General features: G+C 47.5%; 1 protein-coding gene across 1 annotated transcript in view; it reads right to left on the bottom strand.

The window, feature by feature from the left end:
* Positions 1-4,680: 4,680 nt before the first annotated feature.
* Positions 4,681-16,832, bottom strand: part of GDAP1L1 (ganglioside induced differentiation associated protein 1 like 1) — a 33,511-nt gene continuing 21,359 nt past the window's right edge. Inside the window, exon 6 of the mRNA XM_033186475.1 lies at positions 4,681-6,084. Coding sequence (XP_033042366.1) covers positions 5,741-6,084 — 344 coding nt within the window. The 3' untranslated portion in view covers positions 4,681-5,740. The remainder of the gene's footprint in view (positions 6,085-16,832) is intronic.

Here is a 16,832-nt window from a genome sequence, read left to right as displayed (position 1 = left end):
TGAACCCACCGGTGATTTTTACCCCAGGTCCTGAATATGTTATTGGAACAAACAAATTTAACAACTAGCAGAGCCTACACAGGTCTGCTTGACCCATGGAATGAGGACTACTTAGGGTAAAAGGGCCAAGAGAAAGCTCCTGGAACTTCACACCACCACCACCTCTCACACTAGACTAGTAAACTAAAAGCAATACTGTAAAAGGGATGGGTCCAGAAGAAGGATAAGGTTTTACTGTGAACCCCCTCAGGTGGTAATTCAAACTGCAGTTTTTTCAGATGTAGTTTCTTTATTAATGCAAATCAACACAGTCTTCAGCACTTTGTATCCAGCTCTTGGTCAAGAAAACATTTATTCTATATATCAAATTAATAAGAATCACCAAAAGTCTTTTTTTTTTTTTTGTAATGGAGTTTTGCTCTGTCACTAAGGTTGGAGTACAGTGGCGCAATCTCAGCTCACTGCAACCTCCGTCTCCTGGGTTCAAGCAATTCTCCTGTCTCAGCCTCTCGAGTAGCTGGGATTACAGGCACACGCCACCACGCCCAGCTAATTTTTGTATTTTTAGTAGAGATGGGGTTTTACCATATTTGTCAGGCTGGTCTCAAACTCCTGACCTCAGGTGGATCCACCTGCCTCGGCCTCCCAAAGTGCTGGGATGACAAGTGTGAGCCACCGTGCCCAACCTTATTTGCTTTTACTTGACAGGGCAGTAGCATATCACTTTCTTCCACGGGACTATGTCAGCTTTTCTTTTTCTGTCATAATCTAGTGTGTAGCGACCTTGATTATCTTGATTATCTATAACAAAACAGTGATCCGCTACATTGATGACTCATGCTGTAACTAATGAGCAGGACGCATCAAGTACACCAGATGATTCACTAAGATCTAGGCTCGCCAGAGGGTGGTATGTAAACCCCATGAACATTCAGAGTCCTGGAAACTTGGTAAAGTTCTTAGCAACCCAGGGATCTAGGAAATGTCAGGATATCCCATCCAAGTGAAAGATAAGTTGCTGTACCTCCTACTAAGAAAAAGACACAATTGGTGGCCCTCTTTGGATTTGGGAGGCAACATACACCCATTTGTTTTTATTTTTATCTTTGTTTTTGATGGGAGTGTTACTAAATTGACCAGTATGGTCTCGAACTCCTGAGCTCGAGTGATCCTCCTGCCTCAGCCTCTCAAGTAGCTGGGATTAGAGGCATGTGCCACTGTACCTGGCAGTACATCCATTTGTGTACACTGCTCCAAACCATTTACTGAATAACCCATAAGACTGCCAGTTTTGAATGGATCCCAAAGCAAATTCAGGCTGCTGTGTAAGATGTTCTGCGAGTTCAGCCTTATGACCCAGCAGATTCAGTGGTGTTTAAATCACCTGTGACATAGGCATCCAGTATGGAGCTTCCAGCAAGCACTAATAGGAAAATCTCAGTGCATATCCCTAGGACTTGGAACAAAGTCATATCCTCTTCTGCAAACAATAATGGTCCTCTTGAGAAATAACATCTGGCTTTCTACTGGGCCGTGGTAGAGGCTGCACACCTGACCAGGAGACACCAGGTGACTATGCAATCTGATCTCCCCATCATGAACTGGGTATCATCTGATCCATCAAGCCATAAAGCTAGGCATATACAGTAGCATCATTCTACCATCAAGTGAAAATGACGTAGCTCAGACGATGGCATCTATTTCACCACATTGCTGCCTCTTCCTCAGTCAACACCAGAGGCCTTATGGCAAATGCCCTATAATCAGTTGATGGAGGAAGAAAAAACTCAGGCCTGGCACCACCTGTAAGTGGATAGTTGCAGCACTACAGGAATGCCTCAAAAGACATTTCAGAAGGCAAATCCTCGCAGTGAACAGAATTTCAAGCAGTATGTCTGCTTGTCTGCCCTGTCAAGCTAGAGACAGAAGTCCAGGAATATAAATCTGTACATATTCATGGGACGGATGGTTTGGGTGGATGCTCATGAACATGGAAAGAAGATTGGAAGATTGATAACAAGGAGCTCTGTGGGAGAAGAAATGTGGATGGGCCCCTAGCAATGGACACAGAATGGGAGGATATTTGTGTCCTATGCACATGTTCCCCCAAACAGTACCCAATGCAGAGGAAATCATTGTTCAAGAAACCAATGGACAAGATGCCTTGTTCTGTAGCTGTCTGTCATTCTCTTTCCCCAGCCACTCTAGTGCTTGCTCAATAGGCTGATGTACAAAAGGGCCATGGTAATTGAGCTAGAGGTTATAGATGGATACAACAACATGGACTTCCTCTGATTAAGACTGATTTAATGAATACCACTGCAGAGTGCCCAGTGTGCACAATTCCTGATATGACACCGCTCGCCATAGGAACCAGCTATCTGAGAGCAGATAGGTCACACTGAACCCCTTCCATCACAGAGGAAGCAGCAGTTTGTACTCACTTATTCTCTGTATGCGTTTGACTTCTCCGACCACTATATCCATGGACTTATGAATGCCTTGGTTCCAGTGTTGGTATTGCAGATAACATTGCTTCTGACCAGAGTTGATATTACCGCAAAAGAAATTCAGCAATGTAGTTATACCCATGGGATATTGTGGCCTTACCATGTACTCTCTTATCTAGAAGAAAGTACTCTCTTATCTAGAAGGAGCTGGTCTTATCGAACACTGAAATGACCTCTTGAAGACTGTTACGGTGACAGCCAGGAGACACTGCAATGTGGAGTGCTGTCCTACAGGATACAGTATGTACTTTGAACCAACCACAGTACTGTTTCTCCCACTACCAGAGAACACGAGTCGAGTCTAGCAATGCTGAGGTGGAAGTGACTCTCACTATTATACAAATAACCCATTCCTAAAACTGTTGCTTCACATCCCTGACGCTTTGGATTTTAATAGTTTAGAAATTATAGCTCCTAAGGGAGGAGTCCATCTATTGAGGAATAATTCAGTGGCTCAATTAAGTTAGAAGTTGAGACTGCCACTTGGCCATTTTGAGCTCCTCATACCCTTGAAACTGTAGGCAAAGTAGTGTGTTTCTCTACAGGCTGGGGTGATTGAGCTGATTACCAGGGCTAAACTGGGTTACTCCTGCACAACGATAGCATGGAAGAATAGGGGATTGTCTGCGGTGCCACATAATACTTCCACATCCTATAGCAATCCAAGGACCACCAGAGTCTGAGTCATGTCACCAGGTAAAATACCCTAACTAACTGAGGTGCTGGCTGAGGGCAAAGAGAACCTAGAATAGCTAGTGAGAAAAGAGAAATTACAAATATCAACAGTGTCCTTGGAATCAATTACAGAAATGAGACCTATAGCAGTTCTGAGTATTTTCTTCTTTGCTTGGGGTGTGTGTGTGTGTGTGTGTGTGTGTGTAATTGACTATAGGGAATGTTAGTGATGGTCAAATTTATGTTTTCATCTGTATATTATAGTAGATTGAGGTATGGGTGTGATCTCTAGAGCTAGAGGAGAAATGAGAAGAGAATCCACCATTATCCAGAGCGATGTTACTGACTGATGGGGCTTTGTGAGTCTCATTTTTGGAGAGAGGGTTAGCACATCCTCACTGCAGGAGGGCAGTAGATCCTGTGAGGATTGAGCATGTTGTTCTTGAGCAGAAATTGAATGAAGAATGGGGAGGATCTGTGTGAATGCTTGATTTTTTTGTTTGTTTGGTTTTTGAGATGGAGTCTCGCTCTGTCGCCAGGCTGGAGTGCAGTGGTGCGATCTCGGCTCACTGCAACCTCCGCCTCCTGGGTTCAAGGGATTCTCGTGCCTCAGCCTCCTGAGTAGCTGGGATTACAGGCACGCACCACCACACCCAGCTAATTTTTGTATTTTTAGTAGAGACAAGGTTTCACCGTGTTGGCCAGGCTGGTCTCGAACTCCTGACCTTGTGATCCGCCTGCCTTAGCCTCCCAAAGTGCTGGGATTACAGGTGTGAGCCACCACACCCAGCCTGTGTGAATGTTTGATTAGCCAAGGGGATGGATGGTGCCAGACAGTGTTCATGGTCTGTAAGTTCCACCTTTGCCTTGTCTTGGCCCTAGATGACTAAGCTTTCTTTTTACCTTGATGAAAAAGATGTGTAAATTCTTAATACTTTTTTTTTTTTGCAAAATAAAGTAAAACTATGCCTTCTTTCTATACATTATACTCCTGATTTAATGTTACTTGGACATTTAAAATACATTTTTCCCTCTGGGAAATTGGGGTGGGGGGCATGTGCCCTGGGTGCCCCCTGAGGTCCATATATAGGTTTATTTTATTTTCTGGAGATGGAGTCTCGCTATGTTGCCCAGGCTTGTCTTGAACTCCTGGCCTGGAGCAATTCTCCCACCTCGGTCTCCCAAAGCACTGGGATTATAGATGTGAGTCACCAGACCCGGCCCTTGCACAGGTTAATGAGAGCAAAGGGTTGTAAACATGCCCTGTAACCTGTAAAATGCTGTGCCTAAATGAGCTGGGTTGATGTTAAGGTCAGAGCCCTGGAAAGTCACTCTGGAAGCCAGCCCTAGACCCAGCAACTTGAGACTGGGAGTCAACTCTTGCTTGCTCTTGTGAAGAACTGAGACTGAAACCTCACATCTCTACCCTCTGGCTCCAGCGCTTGGCAATGAGAACTAGATGGACAACATAGGTTTAGAAGTGAAAAGCAACTGCTCCTCCTGGATGCTTTATTGGGGCTTTTGGTGGTTTCTATGCATGAGCGGCAGTGACACCAAGACCCTTTCCCAACATGCAAAAGGCACAGGAAAGTGAGACCCAACCGGGGTGGGTGGCGTGGATGCAGAGACTTCCCCCCTCCCCCTGGCTCCATGGCATGGTGTAGCACGGGGGCAACCCTGGGAGGGGGGTATTGAAGGAGGTGGCTTGGGCGGAGGCTGGGAGGGGGACCTAGGTTTGTCCACCTCCAGGTCCGCCCCTGCACTTGGGCTGGACTGACCTTCTGAGAGAGGGTCAACATGGCTTTTACTGAAAGTCCCACCTCACAGGATAGAAAAACTCAAGGTAGGAAGAGGATGATGGCTGCTGCCTTCAGAGATTTCTAGTAACGCCAAACCCAACACATGGGCCAAATCAGAAGGGCAATGAGAGGGTGTGCTCATGGTGTCCGTCCCCACTGCGGCCTGGTTTTGGAGTGCCACTGCCTTGGCTCAAGCCAGTCCATGTCCAGGAGAAGCGTGAAGCCCCGTCTGATCTTCAGGGACCTCCCATGGGGTCTCCGGTTATCCAGCCCCATTCAGAGGTACCGGTTAGAGGAGTTGAGTCTTGATGTTGGCTTTGTCCTGTGGAAGAATTCCCTGGGCAAGAGGGAAGGGGAGGTGAGGGGTCAGGCCCTCTGAGTCCCCAGCACCTCCCAGAATCTGGGCCCTGGTGGATGAAACATCCTGGGACTCATCTCAGATTCTAACCAGTCCCCACAGTTCCATCTTGAGACCTTGAATCGAAAGAAAAGGCATTCGTGTTTTGTTTCTGGGTTTTTGTCTTTCTCTCTCTCGCTTCCTCTCTCTCTTTTAGTAGAGCCGTGTCCTTGAGTCACAGCATTGGCAATGTCTACTTCTAAACTATGGAATGTTTTCACACTGATGATATTATTACTCAGAACAAAGGGCGGGGAGGGCTGTCCAAGTGTTCATGAGACAGTGAGTTACTGAGAGCTCACGGGGAATCACACAGCACAGAGACACCGACAGTCAGACACCAAGCCCCAGGCCTGGCCCTAGATGTATTTTTTCTTGAGGTACCAGTAGGCAAAATAGCCCATCCCACCCAGGGAGCCCATGAGGAAGGACGCCCCGAAGAAGGATGGGGGTTTCCTCTTGACCAGCCGGAAAGCATTGGGGATGACGGCCGACAGCAGGGTGGTGTGGATGTCACCCAGGACTTTCCGGAAGGCAAAGCGTCTCTGGACCCTCTCAAAGAAGGACTGCAGGTTGGGCCGGCTGCCATCTTCCCAGTATTTCTTGGATAGTCCCAGGAACTTGAGGCGGTGCAGGGTGGCCCCCAGGAGGACATCAGCGAGGGTGAAGGCACAGCCACAGAGCCACAGCTCGCATTTCTGCCCTAGAGCGGAAGAGAGAGGAGGCAAGGGGATCAACCTCCCCTAACACACACACTCACTTCTCTCCATGAGCTCCTCTGGCTTCTGCATACCTGCCCCAGTATTTTCCGGGGGTTACTCATTCCTGTACAACTTCAGTGATTTTTGCCATATCCTTATGCTACTTCTATTATTATTTTTTTCTTTAAATCGACTTTTTTTTTCTCTTTTCTTTTCTTATCCTCATTTTATTTTTTTATTTTTATTTTTTTTGAGGCGGAGTCTTGCTCTGTCACCCAGGCTGGAGTGCAGTGGCCGGATCTCAGCTCACTGCAAGCTCCGCCTCCCGGGTTCCCGCCATTCTCCTACCTCAGCCTCCTGAGTAGCTGGGACTACAGGCGCCTGCCACCTCGCCCGGCTATTTTTTTGTATTTTTAGTAGAGACGGGGTTTCACTGTGTTCGCCAGGATGGTCTCGATCTCCTGACCTTGTGATCCGCCCGTCTCGGCCTCCCAAAGTGCTGGGATTACAGGCTTGAGCCACCGCGCCGGCTTCTTATCCTCATTTTATAGCTGATATATCAGCTGACTTTTAAAGTGCAAATACGTGGCCAGGTGTGGTGGTTCACACCTGTAATCTCAGCACTTTGGGAGGCCAAGGTGAGCGGATCATTTGAGGTTAGGAGTTCAAGACCAGCCTGGCCACCATAGTGAAACCCCATCTCTACTAAAAATATAAAAATTATCTGGGTGTGGTGGTACACACCTGTAATCCCAGCTACTCAGGAGGCTGAGGCAGGAGAATTGGTTCAACCTGGGAGGTGGAGGTTGCAGTGAGTCAAGACTGTGCCATTGCACTCTAGCCTGGGTGACAGAGTAAGACTCTATGTCAAATAAATAAAGTGCAAATATGTATCATGAAACTCCAGACACGTATACAACTACCCCTTTAACAGCTCCATTTGGTGTACGCTCTGCATTTCAAACTCAAAATGGAATTCCTGATTGTCACCCCCAGAGCCACTACGCTCATCCCCATCTCAGTAATGGAGCCTCCACCCTTGCAGTTGCTCTGCCCAAAATCCTCAGAGCCACCATGAATTCTCTTTCTTTCTTTCCTTCCTTCCTTCCTTCCTTCCTTCCTTCCTTCCTTCCTTCTTTCTTTCTTTCTTTTCTTTTGTTTTGAAATAGAGTCTTGCTGTGTCGCCCAGGCTGGAGTGCAGTGGCACGATCTCAGCTCACTGCAACCTCCACCTCCTAGGTTCAAGCAATTCTCCTGCTTCAGCCTCCCTAGTAGCTGGGATTACAGGCGTGCACCACCATGCCTGGCTAATTTTTGTATTTTTAGTAGAGACGGGGTTTCACCATGTTGGCCAGACTGGTCTTGAACTCCTGACCTCAGGTGATCTGCCCACCTCAGCCTCCCAAAGTGCTGGGATTATAGGAATGAGCCACTGAGCCCGGCCCCACCATTAATTCTCTTTCACCCCCACATACAATTTGTCAGTGTTATCTTCAAAATACATCCAGAATCTGATACCGCCTCTACTTGTACCGTCCTTGTCCAAAGAACCATTATCTTCTAAGTTATCATAGTGTCCTTTTAAAAGTTCTCCGTTTCTGCCCTTGTCCCCTAGAATCTGTTCTTGGCACAGCATCCGAAGTGGTCATGTTAAAATTTAAGTGTTGGATAATGTCACTTCTCCCTTCTCAAACCCCTCTAATGATGATGCACCCGTTGGGGACAGAGTAAAAGCGGAAATCCTTCCAAGCCCTGTAAGGCCCTGTGTGATCTGGCCCCGAGGTACCTTTCAGACCTCAGAGTCTGCTTCTCTCCCACTTCCTCACTCTTCTCCAGCCACGTCGGACTCCTGCAGCTCCTCACTTCTGGGACATTCCTACCACAGGGCCTTTGCCCTTGCTGTTCCCTCTGCCTCAGTCTTCTCCTGCACAGCCTCAGAGCTCATTCCTCTGCCTCCTTCACATCTTTACTCACATGCCATTTTCTCATGGGCTTCCCAGACCACCAATTTAAAATGGAAATTTTGGCTGGGTGCCATGGCTCACGCCTGTAATCCCAATCCCGACACTTTGGGAGGCCAAGGTGTCTCTACTAAAAATACAAACATTAGCCGGGCGTGGTGGCAGGTGCCTGTAATCCCAGCTTCTCGGGAGGCTGAGGCATGAGAATCACTTGAACCCAGGAGGCAGGGGTTGCAGTGAGCCGAGATTGTGCCACTGCACTCCAGCCTGGGCAACAAGAGCAGAACTCCGTCGCAAAATAAATAAAAATAAAAATAAAGAAATAAAATGGAAGTTTTAAATGGAAATTATAAATTGGTGGTCTGTGAAGCCCAGGAGAAGCTGGCATGTGAGCAAAGATGTGAAGGAGGTGGAGGAAGACCTTACCCAGCAGTCACTCTCCCCTCCCCTGCTTTGTTTTCTTCCGTAGAACGTAGCGCCACATTTCACCATCTACTTGACATTCTCATTTTGTTTATTGTCTGTTGTCCTCTACTAGAGTGGAAACTCCATGAGGGCAGGGATTTTGGTCTGTCTTGTCCGTGGCTGTATCCTCTGCATCTAGAACTGTGCCTGGCATACAATAGGTGCTCAATAAATCTTTACTGAATTATTGATGAATGAAAAAGTAAACTGTATCATTAACTGTAGTATTAAATGCTTCGCTATAAACTATCTACAAAGGTAAAAGTAAACATAACAAAAACAAAACAAATGCAATTAAATTTCAGCTGGACGCTACTGCCTGTCAAGGTCTCTGCACCCAAGACTTTCTCTCTCTCTCTCTCTTCCTTCCTTCCTTCCTTCCTTCCTTCCTTCCTTTCTCTTTCTTTCTTTCTCCTTCTTCCCTCCATCCCTCCCTCCCTGCTTGCTTTCTCTCTCTCTCTCTCTCTTTCTTTCTTTCGACAAAGTCTCACTCTGTCACCCAGGCTGGAGTGCAGTGGTGCAATCTCAGCTCACTGCAACCTCCACCTCCAGGGTTCAAATAATTCTCCAGCCTCAGCTTCCCAAGTAGCTGGGACTACAGGTGTGCACCACCATGCCTGGCTAATTTTTTTTTTTTTTTTTTTTGGTATTTTTACTAGAGACAAGGTTTTGCCACATTGGCCAGGCTGGTCTCGAACTCCTGACCTTAGATGATCCGCCTGCCTCAGCGTCCCTAAGTGCTGGGATTACAGGTGTGAGCCACCACACCTGGCCTCATTTTGTTTTTAAGAAAGGGGCAGATATTAAACACATGTTATAAAGGGGTTAAGCACTAACATCTTACTAATACTCTTTCTTTGATGTAATCAAAAGAGGATAACTCTCACGACATGGTTTTACATTATTTATGACCATGTTTTTGTGTCATTTAAATTTAGCCTGACTCTCGCATTTGGGATTAAGAAAGAAACAATTAGCCTGCATTTTTAGGAAACACTTGTTTGTGCAATATTTTCTCCTAGTTGTTTTGACCTGAAATTCTGGAGCCCCTTTGGTCTCTTACATCGCCTCTTTGCTCAAAAATCTTTAATTCTCCCCACTGACTACACCTTAATGTCCAAGTTCCTGTGCCTAGCTGTTAAGCCCTTTCAAGAGGGAGTTTAGCTTTAATATACGTCTCTAATCTTGACTTCTCATGAATTGCCTATTGGTCCACTGTCTTCCCCAACAAGCTGCCCACTTCAGCCTCCGGGCCTTTGTCCCTGCGGTACCCCATGCTCGAATGCTATCCCCTCTCCCTTCCCTTCCTGTGAGGGCTGCTTTCCTGGGAGGCTTGCCTCTGCACCTTTGAACAGGTTGCTCCTTTCAGTTCAGGAATCCCATGAATCCAGTGCTCCCCACCATCAAAACCTGAGCCCCCTCCTTCCGCTCTACATCTTCTTGGTCACGGATTCATTCATTCAGCAAGTGGTTACCTGGCAGTATGTGCTGGGCATGAAGACATGACACAATACAATGTCTCCCTCAAGAGGGTCACAGTCATGGTGAAGGGGTAAAGTGTAATGAAGGCTCTCATCAGAAGGTTATCCGTGAATAGGTAACCTTCAAGGCACCTGATGAGGCCAGGTGCAGTGGCTCACATCTCTCTCCCTTACTTTAGGAGGCTAAGGCAGGAGGATTGCTTGAGCACAGGAGTTTGAGACCAGCCTGGGCAACATGGCAAGACCCTCTTCTCTACAAAAAAAATTTAAAAATAGTCGAATCGGTAGCATGCATGCCTGTGGTACCAGCTACTAGGGAGGCTGAAACAGGAGGATGGCTTGATCCCGGAAGGTCGAGGTTGCAGTGAGCCTTTTTCACACCACCGCACTCCAGCCTGGGTGACAGAGCGAGACCCTGTCTCAAAAACAAACAAAACAAACAAGCAAACAAAGAAGACACCTGTTGGGTCCCCGAGAGGAGATAATGAGTTGGGAGTTAGTGATGCAGGTTCCAGGCTCAGAGAAGCACCATCAGTGTGGAGGTAGTATTTAAAGCCAGGAGAATGGACAGTATCAGTATAGCCAGACTTGGAAATAGGGCAAGGGACTGAACCCTGGGTCCCCCCGCAAACTTTAGATATTGACACCAAGAGAAACCAGCAAAGATGACAAGAAGGAGTGGCCTTTGAGGTAGGAGAAGAACCAGGAGAGTGTGGTGTCCAGCAAGCCAGCTTAGGACAGGGTTCCGAGGAGGAGACAGTGCTCAACTGTGTTCAAACGCTATGTTGAGGTCAAATAGGAGGCCTGAGAACTGGTGACTGCATTTACCGACTGGCGACCCTGGCAAGAGGAGGTGGAGTAGAATGCTGACTTAAAAGCCGGTTTGGAGGGAGTTCAAAGAGAAAGGGAGGAGAGGAATTGGAGATGGGGAACAAAGATCATTCTGCCACGGAGTTTTGCTAGAATGGGGAGGATGGGCCAGTAGTGAGATACAAGTCAAGAGCATTTTCATAAGCTAGGAGGAATAAAATAGCATGTGCTTGTGGATGATGCCGCAGAGAAGGGAAAGATTCTATGGGGAAGAGTGGATAGAATTACGGATGTGGTGTTCTTACAGGGATGAGAGTGGATGGGATCTGGTGCACTAGGAAAGGGATTGGTTTTAAAGGACAACCCCTTCCATCCTTGGATAAGGACAAGAACAGTCCATCCCTGGTAACAAGAGAGCATATGTGCTACCGTATTTCATCAAATCTAAGTTACTATTAAATGTAAGTACCTATCCAAAAGTAAGAAAGGAGAATCAAACTATTGACTGGAAGAAACATTCCAGTGTCAGAGATGCTAAGATGTGCTCTAACAAAGATGCATCTTAGAATTGATAGATACAGTGGGTGGGTCATTGTGGGGATCAGAGCTGTGAAGATCTCTTTCTAATGCTTTGATTTTCTCCGTGACCTATTGCCTTACTTTTAATGGCCAAAACCACAATTATTTTTATGCTAACCTAAAGTGATCAGCTCTGAGTGAGGATGTGAAGGAGGTGGCTGGAGGGCTGAGGAGGAAGGAGAAGGCATAAAGGAGTCATCTAGAGAGTGAAGCGGGGAGGCCTGGGGCAGCATTGAGGTCACCTAAGGCTTGCAATCGTGAATACAAAGTAAGTCCCGCCAGCATCCTGCGTGTCTCTCCAGCCACATATAGGTTCACAGGTGAAGGTGCTGAGTAGGTGGAGAGCTGGGTTCAACAAGGTTTGAGGTTTTGCAGAGCGAGTATGGAGGGCCAGGGAGTCGAATGTGCAGGCACAAAATTTCTCCTAATGATGAACCAGGGAATCACCACTAGGTACGGAGGGAGGTGCGATCATGATGGGAGTGAGGGACAGTGAAAGGATCAAGTGACATAAGTCCCCAGCTGCAGACTGCATGCTACCAGCAAGGGAGTGTGGGTAGACAGATCAGAGAACGGGCCCAGGGACTAGGTTTAGATACTGGGCAACATGGAGAAACCAGCAAGGGATGTGAGAAGGAGCAGCCCGAGAGATAGGAGATGAACCAGGAAAGCGTGGTGTAATTCCCTGGACCTTCCAACAATTCTATAAAGTAGGTGATGTTATTATCCCCACTTTACAGATGAGGCAGTTGAGGCACAGAGAGGTTAGGTAACTTGGTCAAAGCCTCAGCTAATAGGTGTCAAAGCAGAGCCTATATTTGAATCCAGGCCATCTGGTTCCAGATTCTGTGGTTGTAACCACTCTGTTAAGCTACTGGGCATCTGTGTCCACGTGGTGTGGGATTACCACACATGTGAGTGCAGCATAAGCCCAGGTGCATCTGGATGTTTGCCTTAGACATGTTCACTATTATGTTCATGCCTGTGTTTATGTTTGCAGGCAAATGCTGATGGCCTTCTATGTGCGTCCGTGTTTGTGTGTGCGCCCGGGCAGCAGTCTGGTATCTGACCCCTTTCCCGTTCTCTCTTCTCCAGTTGTGTGTTCCCTTTGCAAACCCCAGGCTTGGATGAGCCCTTTCTGTACTTCTCTGGGTCTGCCAGCTGGAGGTGATCTCACAATGAGGCCAACTTGTTACACTTTAATGTCGGACCGCAAAGCCCAGGAGGGCACTCCGTGCTGCCCAGAGTCCTATTATATTTCTTGAGTGCTTCCTGCTCCCTGTGGAGACAATTGCATCTTTTCATCCTCTCTTCTCACACTTCTCACACCCTTTCCCCAGTTTCCTCTCAGCCAATGACATCACCTCATGCTTCGTTCAGAAGATAGCAGCTTTCAGACATGAAAGCTCACACTCCCCACCTCAAGGCTGCAAAACCGCTCCATGCTGCTGATGTGGACACAGTACAGGGCGTGTCCTAACCCCACGGCCAAGCCCTCCATGGACCCTCTGCACCTGCTCTGCGCCGCATCTCCGCATCTCTTCAGGTTGCCTTTCTAAGTCCTCCTCCCCCTTCTCCATGTTGTTCTGCACCCCAAGAAGCTCACTTGTTGGCTCCAGTCCCCGGGGCTCATGCCCTCTGGCTTCAGAAAGTTAGGCAAGTAGGAAACAGGGGCAGGAGAGGAGGGAGGGCTACAGTGACGTCGGACTGATTTCCCTCAGCTCCTCTCTGCGCGTCACCATGGGCTGCCAGTAACCACCTCTGTCCAGGTTCCTGAATCTGCTCTCATGACCCTGTGATCTCAAGACTTCAGGCCTGGGGTATTCTTCTCTGCCTTGGGATGCCCCTGCATCCCGCCTGTGCCTGGGTAAACAGTCCCTTTATTGAGCCTTCTTCCATTTCCCCTGTTTGCAGATGTCCTCTGTTCTCTATGGGGCCCCTGCCTGAACCACACCCCTCCTGTCTTTGTGGCGTCTGCATCGCCGTCCTGAACCCCCGATTCCTCTTTTCCACTGCACTGTTTCCACCAGCACAAGAACACATTTGTATATCTCCTGTCCAAAAACAATTCCTCCTGTCACCCCACGTCCTTCTTCAGCCACCACCACCTTCTTTGTTCACCTCTACCCTTCTCAAAAGAGGTATCTACACTCACCACCTTCATTCCACGCCTCCCATGCGGTCTTCAGTCCATTACAGTCTGGCTTTTGCCCCAGGTTGCAGTGAAATGCTTTTGGCGAGGTCACCGCCGACATCCATGGTAGAAAACCGAGGGCACGCTTTCCTATCCTGGCTTGCTCAAGCTCCCAGCAGCACTGACACCATTCTGTCTCCTTAAAACCCAGTCCTCCCATGGTTCCTCCTAACATGAGGGTCTTCCTACTTCACTGGCCACTCCTCAGTGCACTTTGCTGACTCCTCTGCCCTGATCCCCGCTCAGTGTGGGAGAACCTCTGCATAGATATGGTAGTTATGTTTTTTATTATTATCATTATTATTATTATTTGAGACAGGGTCTCACTCTGTCTCCCAGAAGACGACTCACTGTGGCCTCAACCTCCCAAGCTCAAGCAATCCTCCTGCCTTAGCCTCCTGAGTAGCTGGGACTACAGGCATGTACTACCACACCAGCTCATTTTTGTACTTTCTTGTAGAGACAGAGTCTCACCATGTTGCCCAGACTGGTCTGAAACCTGGGCTCAAGTAATCCTCCTGCCTCAGCCTCCCAAGTGCACATGACCATGCCTGGCCCAGGTATGGTAGTTTTAAAGTACAGCCACAAATTACTTGATATGCTCCTCCCTTCTGCAGAGCCCAAGTCTCCTCCCCTTGAATAGGGGCTGTATTTCGTGACTTCTAATGAGTGATGGGGCAGAGTGACTTCCAGCAGTAGATCATAAAAGACATGTGATTGGTCAGGCACGGTGACTCACGCCTGTAATCCCAGCACTTTGGGAGGCCGAGGCGGGCGGATCATGAGGTCAGGAGATCGAGACCATCCTGGCTGACACAGTGAAACCCCATCTCTACTAAAAATACAAAAAATTAGCCGGGCGTGGTGGTGGGTGCCTGTAGTCCCAGCTATGTGGGAGGCTGAGGCAGGAGAATGGCGTGAACCTGAGAGGTAGAGGTTGCAGTGAGCTGAGATCGTGCCACTGCACTCCAGCCTGGGTGACAGAGCCAGACTCCATCTCAAAAAAAAAAAAAAAAAAAAAAAAAGACATGTGGCTTCTGTGTCTTCTCTTTGTCTGGGATAACTTGCTCAGGGAAAGCCAGCAACCATACTGTAAAGAAACGCAAGCAGCCTATTGAGAGGCCCATCTCAATAGGATGTTGAGTAAAGAACTAAAGTCTCCTGCCAACAGCCAGCAGGGAGCAGAGGCCTTTAGCTAAGAACCACATGAATAAGGCAACTTGGAATTGGATCCTCCGGCCCCAGTCAAGCCTTCAAATCACTGCAGCCCCAGCTGACAGCTTGAAGGCAACCTGCATCATGCAACCATGACTCAGAGCTACCCAGCTCAGCTGCTCCAGAACTCCATATCTGCAGAAAATGTGTGACATAATAAATGATTTTAAAATTCAAGACACTGAGGTTGACAGCAATTTCTTATGCCACAATAGATAACTAATACAGCAAGTCCCGATTCCTCTTTTTGTCTCACTCTGCTCTCTTCCTCGATGAAAATATCCAATTCTATAGCTTTAAACACCATGTATTGACTGAGGACTCCTGAATCTCCAAATTCTGCCTCTCCTTTGAGAGTCAGGCTGGAATATCTAATGGTTTCTGTGACACCCTCTCTTGGGTGTCACAAACTCACTGTTTCCCAAATGCCCAGGCTGGAGTGCAGTGGCACAATCTCAGCTTACTGCAACTTCCGCCTCCCAGGTTCAAGCAATTCTCCTGCCTCAGCCTCCTAAGTAGGTGGGATTACAAGCACATGCCACCATGCCCGGCTAATTCTTTGTATTTTTAGTAGAGACGGGGTTTCACTGTGTTAGCCAGGATGTTCTTGATCTCTTGACCTCGTGATCCACCTGTCTTGGCCTCCCAGAGTGCTGGGATTACAGGCGTGAGCCACCATGCCTGGCCCAGGAGTTACCTTTGATTCCCTTTACCTCACTGCCAACCCCCATGTAAATTCCTGCTCATTTTATCTTCAAACTACCTCTCAAGTCCATTCACACCTCACCATCTCCACTGCAACCATCTCGGTCCACACCAACATCATCTCTCACCTGAGCTGCTGCACCGGCCTCCCCTCTGTCTCCTTTGAAGTCCATTTTCACACAGCCATTGGAATCCTCTCAAATATAAAACTAGAACTACTCAGCCCCATGGAGACTGCAAACAGGGCCATGAGTCCCTCCCATTCCTGTACGCATGCCACTTTGCAATGTGTGCATCTTGATGGCTTTGCTCCTCCTGCCATCTAAGACTCATGGTTTTTTTTCAAAGACTGCAAACTCCGTGAGAGCAAGAATGATGTCTGGATTTTGCTCATTAATTTATCCCCAGGACCTAGCATCTAGGAGATGTTCAATCAATATTTGAATAAATGAATGAAAAAGAATGGTGGTAATAATAATTTTTAGAACATTTCACCTTGAGCTGGGCACTTTGCAAAGTAATCAACATTTACTGTCTTAAATTTGCTGGCCCGAAATGCAGGAATGAGGTCAGCCATTCCCCATGTGTGAGAGGCAAGCCATCCCAGCTAAGCTGAGCCCACACTGCCAAGCCACATATCATGAACAAATAAAAGGCCCTTCTTTTATGTCACTCAGATTTGGAATGGTTTGTTATACAGCAGAAACTAACTGATACAATCCCCTCCTCAAAGCCCTCCAGAGACTTCCCATTGTACTTAGTATAAAATCCAAACTTGTAAATGTAGGCTCTGAGGCCCGTGATCTTGCCTCACCCGGTGCAGCTCTCCCCTCATTCCCACCACTCTCCCCAGGACTCCCCACGCAGCAGCCCGTTCCTGAAGAGTTCCCAGTTCTCTCCCACTCCATGGCATCCCTCAGTCTGGGTCATATCTTCCCTGATTCTTCTCTAGACTCCTTCTCATCCTTCAGGTCTCACTTTGAATATCACCTTCTCAAGGAAACTTTATCCACTTAATCCTGTTCATTTACTCTCAAGCTTAACACTTATTGCTGTGTGCATTTCTGTGTTTACTTATGGGATTATTTGACTAATGTCTTTTTCCTCTGTAAGACTGCAAACTCCATGAAAGCAATAATGAGGTCTGAGTTTTACTCATTAATTTATCCCCAGGACCTAGCATCTAGTAAGTGTTCAATAAATATTTGATTAAATGAATGAAAAAGAATGGTAATAATAATTATTTTTTAGAACATTTTACCTTGAGCCAGGCACTGTGCAAAGTGCTCAACATTTACTATCTTAACAAATCCTGGCCGGGCGCGGTGGCTCAAGCCTGT

Source organism: Trachypithecus francoisi, unplaced genomic scaffold, assembly GCF_009764315.1.
Source record: "Trachypithecus francoisi isolate TF-2019V2 unplaced genomic scaffold, Tfra_2.0 Lachesis_group21, whole genome shotgun sequence".
NCBI lineage: Eukaryota > Metazoa > Chordata > Mammalia > Primates > Cercopithecidae > Trachypithecus > Trachypithecus francoisi.
Note: the sequence above shows the minus strand (reverse complement) of the source record. Positions and strands in the feature narration are given on the sequence as shown.